This window comes from Tauraco erythrolophus, chromosome Z (assembly GCF_009769465.1).
Source record: "Tauraco erythrolophus isolate bTauEry1 chromosome Z, bTauEry1.pri, whole genome shotgun sequence".
NCBI lineage: Eukaryota > Metazoa > Chordata > Aves > Musophagiformes > Musophagidae > Tauraco > Tauraco erythrolophus.
In genome coordinates this window covers 34,246,920-34,259,452 of record NC_141496.1, presented here as the reverse complement: position 1 = coordinate 34,259,452, position 12,533 = coordinate 34,246,920, and the positions used below count along the sequence as shown (strand labels likewise).

Here is a 12,533-nt window from a genome sequence, read left to right as displayed (position 1 = left end):
AGTTTATTAATGATTACTTAGAAGGACAAAGGGAAACAAAAACACATTACTTGAGAGGACAGAAAGAAACAAAACCAGATCTTAAAACCGACACCTTCCCCCCCGCCCCCTTCCTTTTCCTCCCGGCTCTACCTCCTCCCCCCAGCAGCACAGGGGGCAGGGACTGGGGGGGTGCAGGTCAGTTCATTCCGTGCTGTTACTGCTGCTTCTTTCTTAAAGGAGAAGGAGTCCTTACACCCTTTTCCCCTGCTCCAATGGATCCCCTACCCACGAGGAAAAATCCACAAACTTCTCCAGCGTGAGTCCAGCCCACTGGAAACAATCGTCTCCACAGATTGCTCCGGTGTGGGCTTTACCACAGTCTTGGGTACTTAGGGAGCTGTAGCCACTCGCTCCGGCGTGGGTCGTCACGCAGACTCCAGATGCCTCTCTGCCTCGTCGTGCACCCCAACACGACCATCCTCAGGCTCAGGCATCTTCTCCCCACGGGCTGCGAGTGGGTCTCTGCTCCACCGAGGCCGTCCTGGTTGCAGGGGGGCCGCCTGCTATCTCACCACCAGCCGCAGGGGAAACTCGGCTCCGGCACACCTCCTCCCGCTCCATCCTCACTGACCCAGTGTCGATGCGGCTGTTTCTCTCAGATCTCAGTCCTCTCCGGGTGAACTCAGCCCAGTGGGCACCCCGGGAGTGGGGTGCCCCCGAGTTCCCCAGCTGGCTCCGCTGCCGCCATTCTCCGTGGGCGGTGTCGGCCCGACGCAGGCAGCTGCCCGGCCGGGAGCCAGGGAGCCAGGGCAGTGCCCTCCTCCCTTCTCTGCTCGATCCTGGGCGAAGCACCTTTGTCCTGACTTAAATAGGGCAATTCGCAGAGGCGCCCTATTGGCTCAATCCCGAGGGGGATGGCAGTCTGATCTGGTGGCCAGAACTAAGCCTAACCCGGTTCCAAAACCGGGGAGGTCGCAGGGAGCAAAACCCCCTCCTGCCACCAGAACCAGCCCCCCCTCCACATCAAACCATGACACCAAGGAGAGCTTCACCCCTCCCCGGCTTTCCAGGGCCAGCAGCACAGCAGCCTGGTCCATCCTGATGCTGGCTGCTTCCTTGGAAATTTCACAATCTGCACGGTCTGATTTGCCAGTGAACAGACCGAGGGCTCGACGTCTTTCATCAAGGGCTCGAGGGCTGCAACAGAAAGAAACAGAGCAGAGATGAAACGCCCCGTGCTTACACAGACACCCAGGCATCCCCTCCAGAGCACGCCAGCCCCACCCATATCTTTCCCCAGCCCTGGAGATGTTCCCCTGTCCATGAAGCATCTCCCTCCACAGCGGCACCCTTCCCAGCTCTGTTCCCAGCCCCACCAGCATGGCCCCCACTCACCATCACAGATGACACTAAGCTTCTCCTTGCTGGGGTTCCTCAGGTGCCATGCAGCAAGCCCTGGGCACAGAGCTCCCGTCAGACCCCCTACTCCCCCGCACACACCAGCAGCGCAGCCCCCAGCCCCACCGGCGTAGCTGCTCACCCTCCTCCCCCTCGGCAGGGCTGGCCGAGGAAGGAGAGGACCTGAGGCACGAGGGGACCGGGCCAGGCTGCCGCCGGGCACACTTGTGCGGGCAGGGGCGGGAGGGGGAGGCACAGAGCCCCTGTCTGCCCAGGCCCTGCACGGGGCAGCCGGGGCTCCGGCAGCCGCAGGGCTGCTCCTCACTGCCAGCGCAGCGGCCGGAGTGGAGCTGGGCTGCCAAAAGAGGCATCCCAGGGGCTGGGGCTCACCCATGAACCTGACGGCCTCCTCTCGCACAGTGGCCTGAGCGTCCTTCAAGTACTCCTTGGTCTCCTTCAGGTATTCTTCCACCCTGCCGCTGTCCTGCGTGAGCTGGAGAGAGCACAAGGGCGTGGGGCTGGCACAGACCCTCCCCAGCCAGCCAGACCAGACCCTCCTCCCAGAACCCCCTTTCCCCCAGGCCTTTCCTGTTGCCCTGCCAGGAGCTCTGTGGGGCTGAGGTCCAGAAAGACCTGCAAGCAGAGGGCGCCGGGAGGTACCGAGATCCCTTCCTCCTGCTGCCAGGGCCCACATAGGACGGGGTCTCCTTCTGCGCCCGGGGGGGGCGAGGAGGGGAGAGGGGCCTGGAGAAGAGCCCTTGAGGGCTCCGTGCTTGAGGGCAGGGAAGGAGCACACAGCTCCGGGCTCTGAGCCCCGGGCTGGAGCAGGGCGGAGGAGGCACAGCTGCGCAGCCTGGGGAACGCGGGGCAGCCCTCGTCCAGCCTGGGCCCTGGGCGTTATCCTCACCAAGCACTCTCCAATCCTCCAGGCCTGCCCCGTCCGCGTCAGGTACTTGAGTTGTTTCTTGTCCAGGAGTTCCGCAGTGGCTAGGAGGGCTTCCCTGGCAGCCTGCAGAGCAGCAGAGATTCGGACATGTCACCATAGCCCTAGGAAGGAGACCTGGTGTCCCCTTCCTCTTGGCAAGGCTCTGAGCAGTTCCCAGTGCATTATGGCAAGAGGCGGTGGAGGACCGAGTCTGAACTGTATTCAATGCCCAGGGCAGAGACACGGGGCAGCCACCACCTCGGGTGTCTCCCGTTGGTGGCCAGCAGAACAGAGATCCTCAAGAGCTGCTGCCAGGGCCGGGACCAGACTGAAGGGCAAAGGAGATGTAGGCCCATGGCTGTAGTGCCAGAGACACCGGGGCAGGACAGCATCAGCAGCACCTCCCGTGGGCTTCATCCAGCAGAATGCTCAGATCTCCGGCAGGGGCTGTCCCAGCTCCTTCAAGCCCTTGGCTTTGTGTGGGCAGAGCTTTGATCCCGGGATGCAGGGCCAGTCTGCCACCGGCTGCACCTCCTTCCCAGTGCTCTCAGTGCCCCAGGCTGGGCCACAAGCTGGTTCTCCGTCCCTTGCAGGCACTGCCCCTCTCTGCAGAGGCCAAGTTCACTGGCCCTATGCAAGGGGACCTCAGCCAGCGGGCTTTTGCTCCTGCGCCCATCCTGCCCTAGGGAGCTGGGACGTACCCTGGCCCAAACATCCAGGAGTCTCTTGGGCACAGCCCTGGGGGACGGGGATTGGGGCTCAAAGCCCTGGCCTCCGACACCTGCAGGGCCAGCTGGGAAGCCTGTAGAGACCTGCATGTTTGGTGGCCACGGGCTGCAGCCGAGCCCTGCAGGACCAGGGAGGGCAGGTGTTGGAAATGCCTGTGCCAGCATCTCTGCCCCTGCTCGCACTGGCTCTGCAGGGACCTTCCTCTGGGCTGTGCTGGAGGAGGGCTGCGTGGGAGGAGTGGGGCTGGGAGCCCTAGCTCCCCATCCACCTCTGCAGCAGGAAGCACAGGGGGCGGAGGAGGGCAGTGGTGGGCTGCTGCAGGGAAGGAGGGGAGCTCTGCCCTGTCCGCAGTGACTCAGGCAGCGGGACCCCGAAGGGGGCACATTCCTCGACTCCGACTGTCATCAGCCCTTGCCCCCGATGCCCAGATCACGCCTGTGGCGTCAGCTCACCGTTCCCCGCATCACTGCTCAGGTCTGAAATCTGTACCTCGGCCACGCTCTGGGTCTTGTCATGCATGCGGAAGAAGAGTGGGAGCAAGCCCTGCCACACGTTCTTCCTCATCCGCACATTCTTCCTCATCCACCTCTTGTGTCTCCACATCTCCTTCTGTATCGCATCTTTGAAGATGCGGATGGAGAGCTCCCGCACCTGGCTGGACTCCTGGTAGGGAGGAGAACAGGGGGACTTCAGCGACAGCCGCTTCCTGCCCACGCTGAGCAAGGGCGTTAGCATGCCTGACGGGAAGGGAGATGCTCCAGAGTCGGGTTCTGAACACGGGAGCTGAGGACCAGATCTGCAGCAGTGGCTGAACAGCCCCGGGCCCGGGAAAGGCCACGCAAGAGGGTTCCACTGGGTGGTGCCTCTGCCTCCGAGTGCTCCCGTTGCCACCCAGCATTCGCCACCAGCCATGCCAGCCACGCCAGTGCAGAACTCCCCAGGGATGGGCCGAGGAGACCAGGCTGGCTCTCGGCAATGCCTCCAGGGCACACGTCACCGGCTCAGTCCCAGCCCCAGCCCCCCACGACAGCCACGGCAGCTGGGAGAACGTCTGATCCTGCCCGGCACTGCAGCTGGGGGAGCGCTGGCGGCTCAGAGAGCAGCCCTTGGCCTGCCGGTGCTCTGCCCAGGGGCCGGGCTGGGACCCAGCACAGGGCCTCGGGTTGCTCAAAAGGCATCGAGCGGTCAGGGAGAAGCTGTGCCGGGCTGCACAGCCCAGGGGAGCGGAGAGGGGAGTGGCCCTGCCCAAGTGCTGACCATAGGGCTGGGCTGACAGGCAGCTTTCCTGGCAGCATGCCCAGCGCCAGCGCCCGGGCTCCTGCAGCAGCCTTACGTTCTTGAAGAGCGGCAGGAGACCCTCCACCAGCTGCAGAGCGATGCAGCGGGCCACCTCCCTCGTCGTATGACCCAGCATGTTTCTGACAACGAGCAGGGCCTTCATCTGGATGTCTTCACTGGGACACTGCAGGGTCTCCAAGACGTCTTCCAGCAGGACCATCATTCTTCCTGCCTGTATGAAACACACCATTTCCGTTGGGCAAAGCAGTGAACGACCACCCCGAGAGCAAAAACACTCTGGTCACTGAGCACCAGCCTCCCGTCTGGCTTCCTGGCACAGGCACGGGAATGGCTGCAGCAGCCTCCGAGGCAGCGGTGGCCACGGGTGCACTCACGGGAATGCAGGGAAAGCGAGGGGAGGAAAGGGAGGGGAGAGGAGCAAAGATTCCCTGTCCCTCGCTCAGCCATCCATTCTTCCAACCAGCCCGAAGCGTAGATGGCTTGGTAACCTTCCATGCCTGGAGAGCTCTCCAGGAAACCAGCAGGCAATTCCATGGCAGGGAAGGTGTTTGGAGCCATCACCCCACCTCCTGACTCCCAGCCAATGGGCTCTCAACTGCCATGGGGGTGGTGAGGGGCTAGGAAGGGCAGCCAGTCCGGGGATGGAGGTCCTGGGCACGGTGAGGGTGGGGATGTGATGGGCTGGGGTGGCCAGAAGCCCCCCTGGCTCTGGGACAGGGGACCCCCAGCACTGTGGGGCTGGGACACAGCGGGGCTGGGATCCCTCTGACAGCGACACCAGGCTGGGAAGGGTCAGCACAAGCTGGGGCAGTAGCGTGGGGCAGGGCAGGATCTTGGAGGGGTGGGAACTCTCCCGTCCCACAGAGTGCCGTCCCAGCCCCACAGAGCCCCAGCCCAGCCCACACTCACTGCCACTCTCTTTGTAGCGGGCCCGTGCTCTGATGAGGTTCACACAGTTAAACTGCTGATTGTCCTTTGCCTTCTGAGTCTCAGCGTCCCAGTACTGCTGATCCAGGTTGGCCGCCATCCAGTCTGACCCAGGCACCATCCTCCCTGTCTCATTGTCGAAGCATGAGATGAGGTTCTCGTCCATGTACACCACCACTGTGAACTTGGGTACCCCTGGGCTGGGATTCGACACCGTAGTCTCGAAGTAGCACAGGGAGTGGGGCTCTGTGGTGGGACACAGGGCGTGGTGAGAAATAGGGGGCAGCGGGGTTGCGGGGCAAAGAGGGGTGAGGGTGCCCGGGTGCAGGGATGGATAGCGAGGCTGGGTGGGGGTCTCAGGGGAGCAGATCAGGGGGTGGGGGCAAGTTCAGGGGGGATGTGAGTGGAGGAGGGATGTTGGGGAGGATGGCGTGTCTGGGGAAAGGGTCCTGGTTCCCGGGAAAGGGATCCCAGATGTCATCCAACAATGAAGGGCTTAAAATTTTTGTGTAAGAATTTCACGAAGGGTTTAGTAGGCGGTTTGCACGTACCTAAGGAACAGAACAAGATGAGCATCCTTGGAGCTGCCAGGAGCGATGAGAAGGGAAACTCTTTATCCAGAACTGTCTGCCCTTGAAAGGAACATCCCAGAGAACGTATAAACTTTGTTCTCGTGTTTTTCTGAGCTGCGAAAATGCGCAGCAGTGACTTGGGGAAAAGGTAATTCCGGCCGCAGGAGATGGCGACCACCGGGACCACCTGCCCTAAACATAGCCCAGACCCAACAGAAAGGGGCGGAGGAGAGAACGGAGCACGCGAAGTAATTTACATGAACAGCGAGAGAAGATGGACCAACCGCCTAGGAGAACAACAATGACTATGTAAACACGCTATGAATATGCACATGAATATGCCCGGACACTTCCCGCTGCCGGCGCAAGAGAGGCACAGCCCGAGCTCAGCCCGCACGGGGGTCGGACTGTTCGCCCCGGGCTGCTGCGGCGGGAGGGGACGGGGCAGAGCAGCTCCCGCCCTGTCGGTGCCGGAAAGCGCTCCGGCGCCCGACGGACTCAGCCCGGCGCAGCTGAGGAGACAGCGGAAAGACGGAGACCACGAGCGGCCGCTCCCTCAGCGGGCCCGGGGGGGAGACGGCAAAACGGCGGCGAAGGGGGGCGGCGCGGGGCTCCCTCCGGCACAGACCCCCGCCGCAGCGAGCGAGCGGTCGAGCCCGCGCAGCCCCGACCGACCGACTGCCCCGGCCCCGGCCCCGGCCGCTCCCCGAGCGCCGTCGACCGCCACCGACCGACCGGCCCCGCTCCGCGGGCCAATCAGCGCGCAGAGTCGAGGAGTGGCGGCGGAGAAAGCCAATGGCGGCGACGCCCCTTGTCAAGCCCCTCCCCGTGAGCCGCCAGCTCTGAGGGAGGCGCAGGGGTTTGTTTTCTGGGAGACCCCGCGCGGTCCCAAGGTATCCTTCCGCCCGGGCGCTCTATTTTGGGTGGAAACTCGGTCCTTTCTCACCCACGGAGACACCGGGGGGCGCGGGATACCCCCAGTTCCACCGGCCGAGGCTGCTGCCGCTGTTCCGGGCCCTTTTTCCGCCCGTGCGGGGCAGCAGCCCCGGGCGTCCCCACTGCCGGCTGCCTGCGGCTGTTTCCGGTCTTTTTGGGGCGCGCGGGGCCGCTGCGGAACCCCCTTCCCTCAGCAGCGGGTCCGTCAGTCGGAGCGCGCAGGCGGGCGGTGCCGGGGCGCTGTGGGCAGAGAGGTTGCGCAGCGCAGTACGCGAGAGGTCCGTGTGACGTAGAGCAGGGAAAGGGCGGTCGGGCCCAGGGAGAAGGAGTCGGCTTCTCGGGAGCGGCCGTGCATAACGGATCCCGACTGGATGCAGGGGCTGAAGGCGTAGGCTCCGCAGATGTGATCCCAGAGACGTTTATTGCAATTCACAGCAGCTTTTATAGATCACTTCGAGCCACGGTGTCCCCACGCGCCCTTTGCTCAGTTACGACCAGTTCGTACCAGTGCTGCAGGCGCCTGTTTGAGCTTTGCTATGGCTGTGCCTAAAAAAGCGTTATTTTCTATCTGCTGAGCTCATGTCCGCTTCTCACACTCCCTTTTATCAGCATTCTTCCTCTCTATTGGTGTTTCACAGCTCATCAAGAACACAGACCGAAATCATTAGGGTCAGACCCCAACTGTGAGGGGTTCATGGATGTCCTTCCCCTGTCCTGGACCTGACCCACAGGGTCTGCGGGTACCCTGCCCCCTGCCTGAGCCTGAACCACACAGTCTATAGCTTCTAAAGAGCCTGAACGCACTCGTCAAGAGTGTGGCAGGATAAAATCCCAATTTCTCTAGGTTCAAGCAAAATGATGTCACATCAATTATGCTTTTTACACCTTTTTTTTTATTTTTCCAGTTGGCAATGGATTTTAATCCTCATTATTCACCTATTTTACTACCAACCACCTGTGTCTCCCTCCAACAGGATTTTTAGCAACAGGTTGATTATTTATGTCTCATTTGGCATAATTTGGGCATAAAATATAGATCAAAACCTGGTACTGGGAGCCTGGATTTGCACTTTTCTGGGGCTGGCAGCAGGCCTGCACCACCAGCTTTGCTGCTTGACTGTGCATTAAGGCTCTTAAATTTAAGGACGATCTTTTGACTGCTCACTGCCCACCACAAAACCTTAATTTTGCTATTTTTGAATAGTAAACCCCAGCAGTTTTAGGTCAGAGCCGACCCTAGTTGTCCAAGCAAGGCTTCATATCACTGCCCCGGTCCTGGTGGGATCTAGATGATAGCAGTTTTGGAGAATCTCCCCCCAAAATATGATGCAGGGCCATGGTTTTGCCCTATCCCAGTGAAATATATATGGGAAAATACTTGGCACAAACATTTTTCCTTGGGGATGCACCTTTTCTCCTTGTCACTGCCATCCCCTGGGGCTTGCTAAACCCACCCCTCTGTGCCCCGAATCCTTGAGAGGCCTCTGTCCTGGCTACGTGTCCCCTTTGGGTACCTCCCCTAGCCCTTTTGGGTGCCTCCCATGTGCCTGTGTGTCCTTTTGGATGCCCCTCCGGCCCTTTCGGGTGCCCCCCATGTGCCTCCGTGCCCCTTTGGGGTACCCCTCAGATCCTTTTGGGTGTCCCCTGGCTCTCTCAGCTGTCCCCCAGTCCCCTTAGGGTGCTCTCCCAGGCTCCTCCGTGCCCCTTTGGATACCTTCAGCCCTCTTTGAGTACACCCCCACTCCGTGTCCCTCTATGCCCCTCTGAGTTCCCTCCTGAATCCCCCAGTCCACTCTTAGGGCCTTTTGGGGCCCCCTGGAGCCTTTACCCTCCCCGCCACCCGCCAGGGACAGAGGCCCTGGGGTCCCCCACCTCTCATCCTCGTTGCTGTGAGGACAGCATCTCTGCCCCCTGCCCACTCCCTGGCTTGTCCTTGTCCTCCTTAAGGGCCCTTGGCCAGCACTGGCCCCCTGCCCAGAGCCTGATGGGCGTCCCCAGCTGCTACCGCCATGGAGGAGACGTGAGTGCCCCCAGGGGTTCCCAGCATACACCCCACACACACCAGTGACCCCCCTGAAGCCCCGTTGTGTCCCCAGGGTGCCCTCGGTGGAAGCTTATGAAGCGGCCATGGTGCTAAGTGGGGTGGGGGACGCACTTGGGTACCGCGGGGGCCGCTGGGAGTACTGCACCTCGGGACCACAGATCCACGCCGAGCTGGCCGAGCTGGGGGGGCTGGAGGCCATCACCCTCGAGCCCCCCGAGTGGCCTGTCAGCGATGACACCGTCCTCCACCTCGCGACTGCCGAGGGCCTGGCCACAGGTTGGGGGGGGCAGTGGGGGTCCCCACTGCACCCCACAGATGCAGGGGAGGGTGACCAGGGGAAGGCGTCTGCATTATACCCCGGGCCCACGGTGGAGTTTTCCAGGGGCAGGGGGTGACCCTGTTGTACTCCTGGGCTGCATGCGGGTTCCCTGAGGGGGGTTGGATGTCCCTGTTACGTGCCTTTGGGCTGCATGGGGGGGGTCCAAGGGGTCCCATTATACTTCTGGGCTGTATGGAATGGGGCCTGGGAAGGTTTGGAGGGGTCTCTGTTATACCTCTGAGCTGCTTAGAGGAGTTCCCAGGGGGGCTCAGAGGTCCTCATTAAATCCCTGACCTGAACTGGGAGGTCCCTGGGAGGGCCTTTTTGGAAGTCCCCGGCCAGCGCTGGAGGGGTTTTGGGGGCATCCTAATTCCACCCCTCTTTTAGGGGCTCCAGGGAGGCTCCCTATTTCCCCCCCCCCAAAAAAATGAGAGAGGTCCCCATTTCCCCTGGATGGGGGAGGGTATCCTATTTTTCCCCAGTTTGTGAGCATTTGTGTTCCCTTTCCTCCCATATTGGGTGCTGGGGGCCCCCATTTCCACCTCCCAATTCGGGGGGCCTGGGTGGGGTTACCCCTTTCCCACCCAATTTGAGGTACTCAGGAGGATTCCCCATTGAGGTGTTAGTGGATGTTGTCCCACTTCCCTTCCTATCAAGGGGGTGCATGGGGGATGTCACCCTTCCCCTCCAATTTTGGAGCCCATGGGTGGTGTCTCTCCTTTTCCCTTCAGTTTTAAGGCATCCATGGGAGGGCGTGATCCTTCCCCCTAGATTTGGGGGTCCATTGGGGGTGTCCCCTTTTTCCTCCACTTTTGGGGGTCCATGGTGGGGGGCATCCTCCTTCTCCTTCAGTTTTGGGTTGCCTATGTAGTGGTGTTCCCTTTCCCCACTGCTTGTGGGTGGTGCAGTGGGAGGAAGTCTTCCTCTTCCCCTTCAGTTTTTGGGGGGCTGTGTGGGGCCTTTTCCTCCCTTCCAGCTTGGGTGGTCCATGGGGGTCATCCCTACCCGCCCCCAGGCCTGGAGGGGGAACCCCTCCTGCAGGAGTTGGCTCGCCGCTACGTGGCTGCCATGGGCGACATGGAGGGCCGCAAGCCAGGGCCCACCAGCATCCTGGGTGAGTGGGGCCTGAGGGTCTGGGGGGGAATCCAGCAGTGCCGGGGGGTCTCATGTCCCCAGTCACCCCCAGGCACCTCACAGCTGCGGCCTGGGGAGCCCGAAGGCTACCGCATCCCCTTCAACCCCAGCGGCACCGGCTGCGGGGCTGCCATGCGCAGCCTGGCCATCGGCCTCCGGTAGGGATGGGGACACTGGGGGAGACGGGACCAGGGAAGGGGGGTATCAGAGCCGTGGGGACAGGACAGGGATGGGGATATGGGGGTGTTGGAGCTGGAGGGAGGTGGACACGAGGGAATGGGGTAGCGGATGTGGGGGCGCAAGAGGTGGGGGAACGGGGGCACCGGGGATGGGGATGTGAGGTGGGGGTGGAGCAGGAGAGGACAAGGACTGGGGATTGGAGGGTGCTGGAGCTGGGGAGGCTGAGGACAGCGGGATGGGGGAGCCGGGGATGTCTGAGCTGCGGGAGTGGGGACAGGGAGCCCCCGTGGACAGAGAACACGAGGATGGGGATAGGGAGGAGGGGGATAGAGGAGATGAGAGAGGGACACGGAGGTGTGGGGGCTGGGGGACAGCAGGGAGAGGGACGGTGGGGCCAGGGGTGGGGAACGGGGACAGGGACCAGACTGGGAGCACAGGGACAGGGGAGGGCGCGGACAGGGCTGATGCCGACACAGGTACCCGCATGCCTGGGAGCTGCCGACGCTGATCCGCGTGAGCATCGAGAGTGGGCGCATGACCCACCATCACCCCACTGGTGGGTGCCAGGCAGGGGGTGAGGGGGGGGGCACAGCGGAGGAGGGGACACCGGAGCGCCCCCTGAGCCCCCTGTCCCCACAGGGTACCTCGGGGCGCTGGCAGTGGCCCTCTTTGGGGCACTGGGGGCTCGGGGGGAGCCCCCTGAGCGCTGGGGGGCCGAGCTGCTGCGGGTCCTGCCCCTCGCGTGGGACTACGTGGAGGGTGCCGGAGTGGCTGTGGGGGACAACGCCGCTGCCTGGCCCTTCTTCGGGGATGCCTGGCACCGGTGAGGGGGTCCTGGGAGGACTTGGGAGGGTCACTGGGAGCACTGGCAGGGCTTGGTGAGGATACTGGGAGGGGCTCAGGGAGTCACTGGGGTCACTGCTGACCCCGGTGCCCAGTCTGTCCGCAGGGTCACCAGTGCCCATCCAGTCCCTGCTGCCCCTGATGTCCCAATCAGTGTCGCCATCCTCAGCAGTGGGAATGGGGCCCCATTGTCACGGGTGACAGTGACGACCCTGATGTCCCCAGTGACCCCAGTATCCCCATGTCCACAGTGACCCCAGTGCCCCACTGTCCCCATGTCCTCAATGACCCCAGTGTACCCAGTGACCCCTGTGTCTGTGTCCCAAATGATCCCAGTGTTCCCATGTCCTCAATGACCCCAGTGTCCCCAGTGTCTCTATGTCCCCAATGCCCCCAGTATCCCTATGTCCTCAATGACCCCAGTGTCCCCAGTGACCCCAGTGTCCTCAATGACCCCAGTATCCCCAGTGACCCCAGGGTTTGTGTCCCCAATGACCCCAGTGACCCCAGTGTCCCCGTGTCCTCAATGACCTCAGTGTCCCCAGTGACCCCAGTGTCTCTATGTCCCCAGTGACCCCAATGCCCCCAGTGACACCAGTGTCTCTATGTCCCTGCAGGTACCTGGAGTCCCGGGGGCTTCTGGAGGGTTGTGGCCCACCGCAGGTGCCATCCCTTCCGTCACCGGCCGAGCGGGATGCGGTTTACCTGGGCTGGGCACTGGAGGGGTGGCCAGGGCGTAGCGGCCATGATGCGCCCATGGTGGCCCTGGAGGCCCTCCTGGCCGCCGGTGGATGCTGGGGGGAGCTGTGTGCCCGGGCAGTGCTGCACGGCGGGGACAGTGACTCGACAGGGACCATCGCCGCCGGGTGCTGGGGGCTGCGGGGAGGGCTGGCGCCCGTTCCCCCCGGGCTGCACTGCCACCTTGAGCACCGCGGGCGGCTGCGTGATGCTGCCCACCGCCTCCACGCGCTGGCCTGGGGCAGATGCTGAGCCCTCGACGTGTCCCAGCGGTCACCTGCTGTCTCCCTCCTGGGGTCCTGGAGGGGCTTGAGAGGGTCTCTGGGGGTCAGCAGGGCACTTGAAGGGGTGCTGGGGGCTCAGGCAAGCCCCAAGGAGACCACCATAGCCACATCCAGGTGGCCTTTTATCCCTCCACAGTCAGAGACCCCAAAACCTCCCCAAGGAGCCTGAGTCACTCCCACAGTAAAAAAGTGTCCTCCCATGTCACTCTGTGTCCACGTTTGT

General features: G+C 62.7%; 2 protein-coding genes across 2 annotated transcripts; one reads left to right on the top strand and one right to left on the bottom strand.

Moving 5' to 3' along the window:
• Window positions 1–1,030: 1,030 nt before the first annotated feature.
• Window positions 1,031–4,535, bottom strand: LOC147526367 (uncharacterized). Its single transcript, XM_086629843.1, has 5 exons — window positions 4,357–4,535; window positions 3,524–3,689; window positions 2,264–2,389; window positions 1,771–1,873; window positions 1,031–1,179 (listed from the first exon to the last, which is right to left on the bottom strand). The coding sequence occupies exons 1-5, from the start codon at window positions 4,533–4,535 to the stop codon at window positions 1,031–1,033; spliced, it is 723 nt and encodes a 240-aa protein (XP_086485969.1).
• Window positions 4,536–8,777: 4,242 nt separating this feature from the next.
• Window positions 8,778–12,278, top strand: LOC147526366 (ADP-ribosylhydrolase ARH1-like). The gene is made up of 7 exons (XM_086629841.1): window positions 8,778–8,788; window positions 8,865–9,088; window positions 10,147–10,245; window positions 10,318–10,423; window positions 10,922–11,001; window positions 11,085–11,268; window positions 11,906–12,278. The coding sequence occupies exons 1-7, from the start codon at window positions 8,778–8,780 to the stop codon at window positions 12,276–12,278; spliced, it is 1,077 nt and encodes a 358-aa protein (XP_086485967.1).
• Window positions 12,279–12,533: the final 255 nt, after the last annotated feature.

What these genes read in the sequence shown, in the direction of transcription:
- LOC147526366 (XM_086629841.1), top strand. An exon ending in AGCCTGGCCATCGGCCTCCG is followed by an intron (nt 10,424 to 10,921) that starts GTAGGGATGGGG and finishes ATGCCGACACAG; the next exon opens with GTACCCGCATGCCTGGGAGC. An exon ending in GACCCACCATCACCCCACTG is followed by an intron (nt 11,002 to 11,084) that starts GTGGGTGCCAGG and finishes CTGTCCCCACAG; the next exon opens with GGTACCTCGGGGCGCTGGCA.
- LOC147526367 (XM_086629843.1), bottom strand. Translation starts at nt 4,535, where the DNA reads ATGATGGTCCTGCTGGAAGACGTCTTGGAGACCCTGCAGTGTCCCAGT. An exon ending in TTCAAGAACGTAAGGCTGCT is followed by an intron (nt 3,690 to 4,356) that starts GCAGGAGCCCGG and finishes CCAGGAGTCCAG; the next exon opens with CCAGGTGCGGGAGCTCTCCA. An exon ending in GGAGGCCGTCAGGTTCATGG is followed by an intron (nt 1,180 to 1,770) that starts GTGAGCCCCAGC and finishes TTTCTGTTGCAG; the next exon opens with CCCTCGAGCCCTTGATGAAA.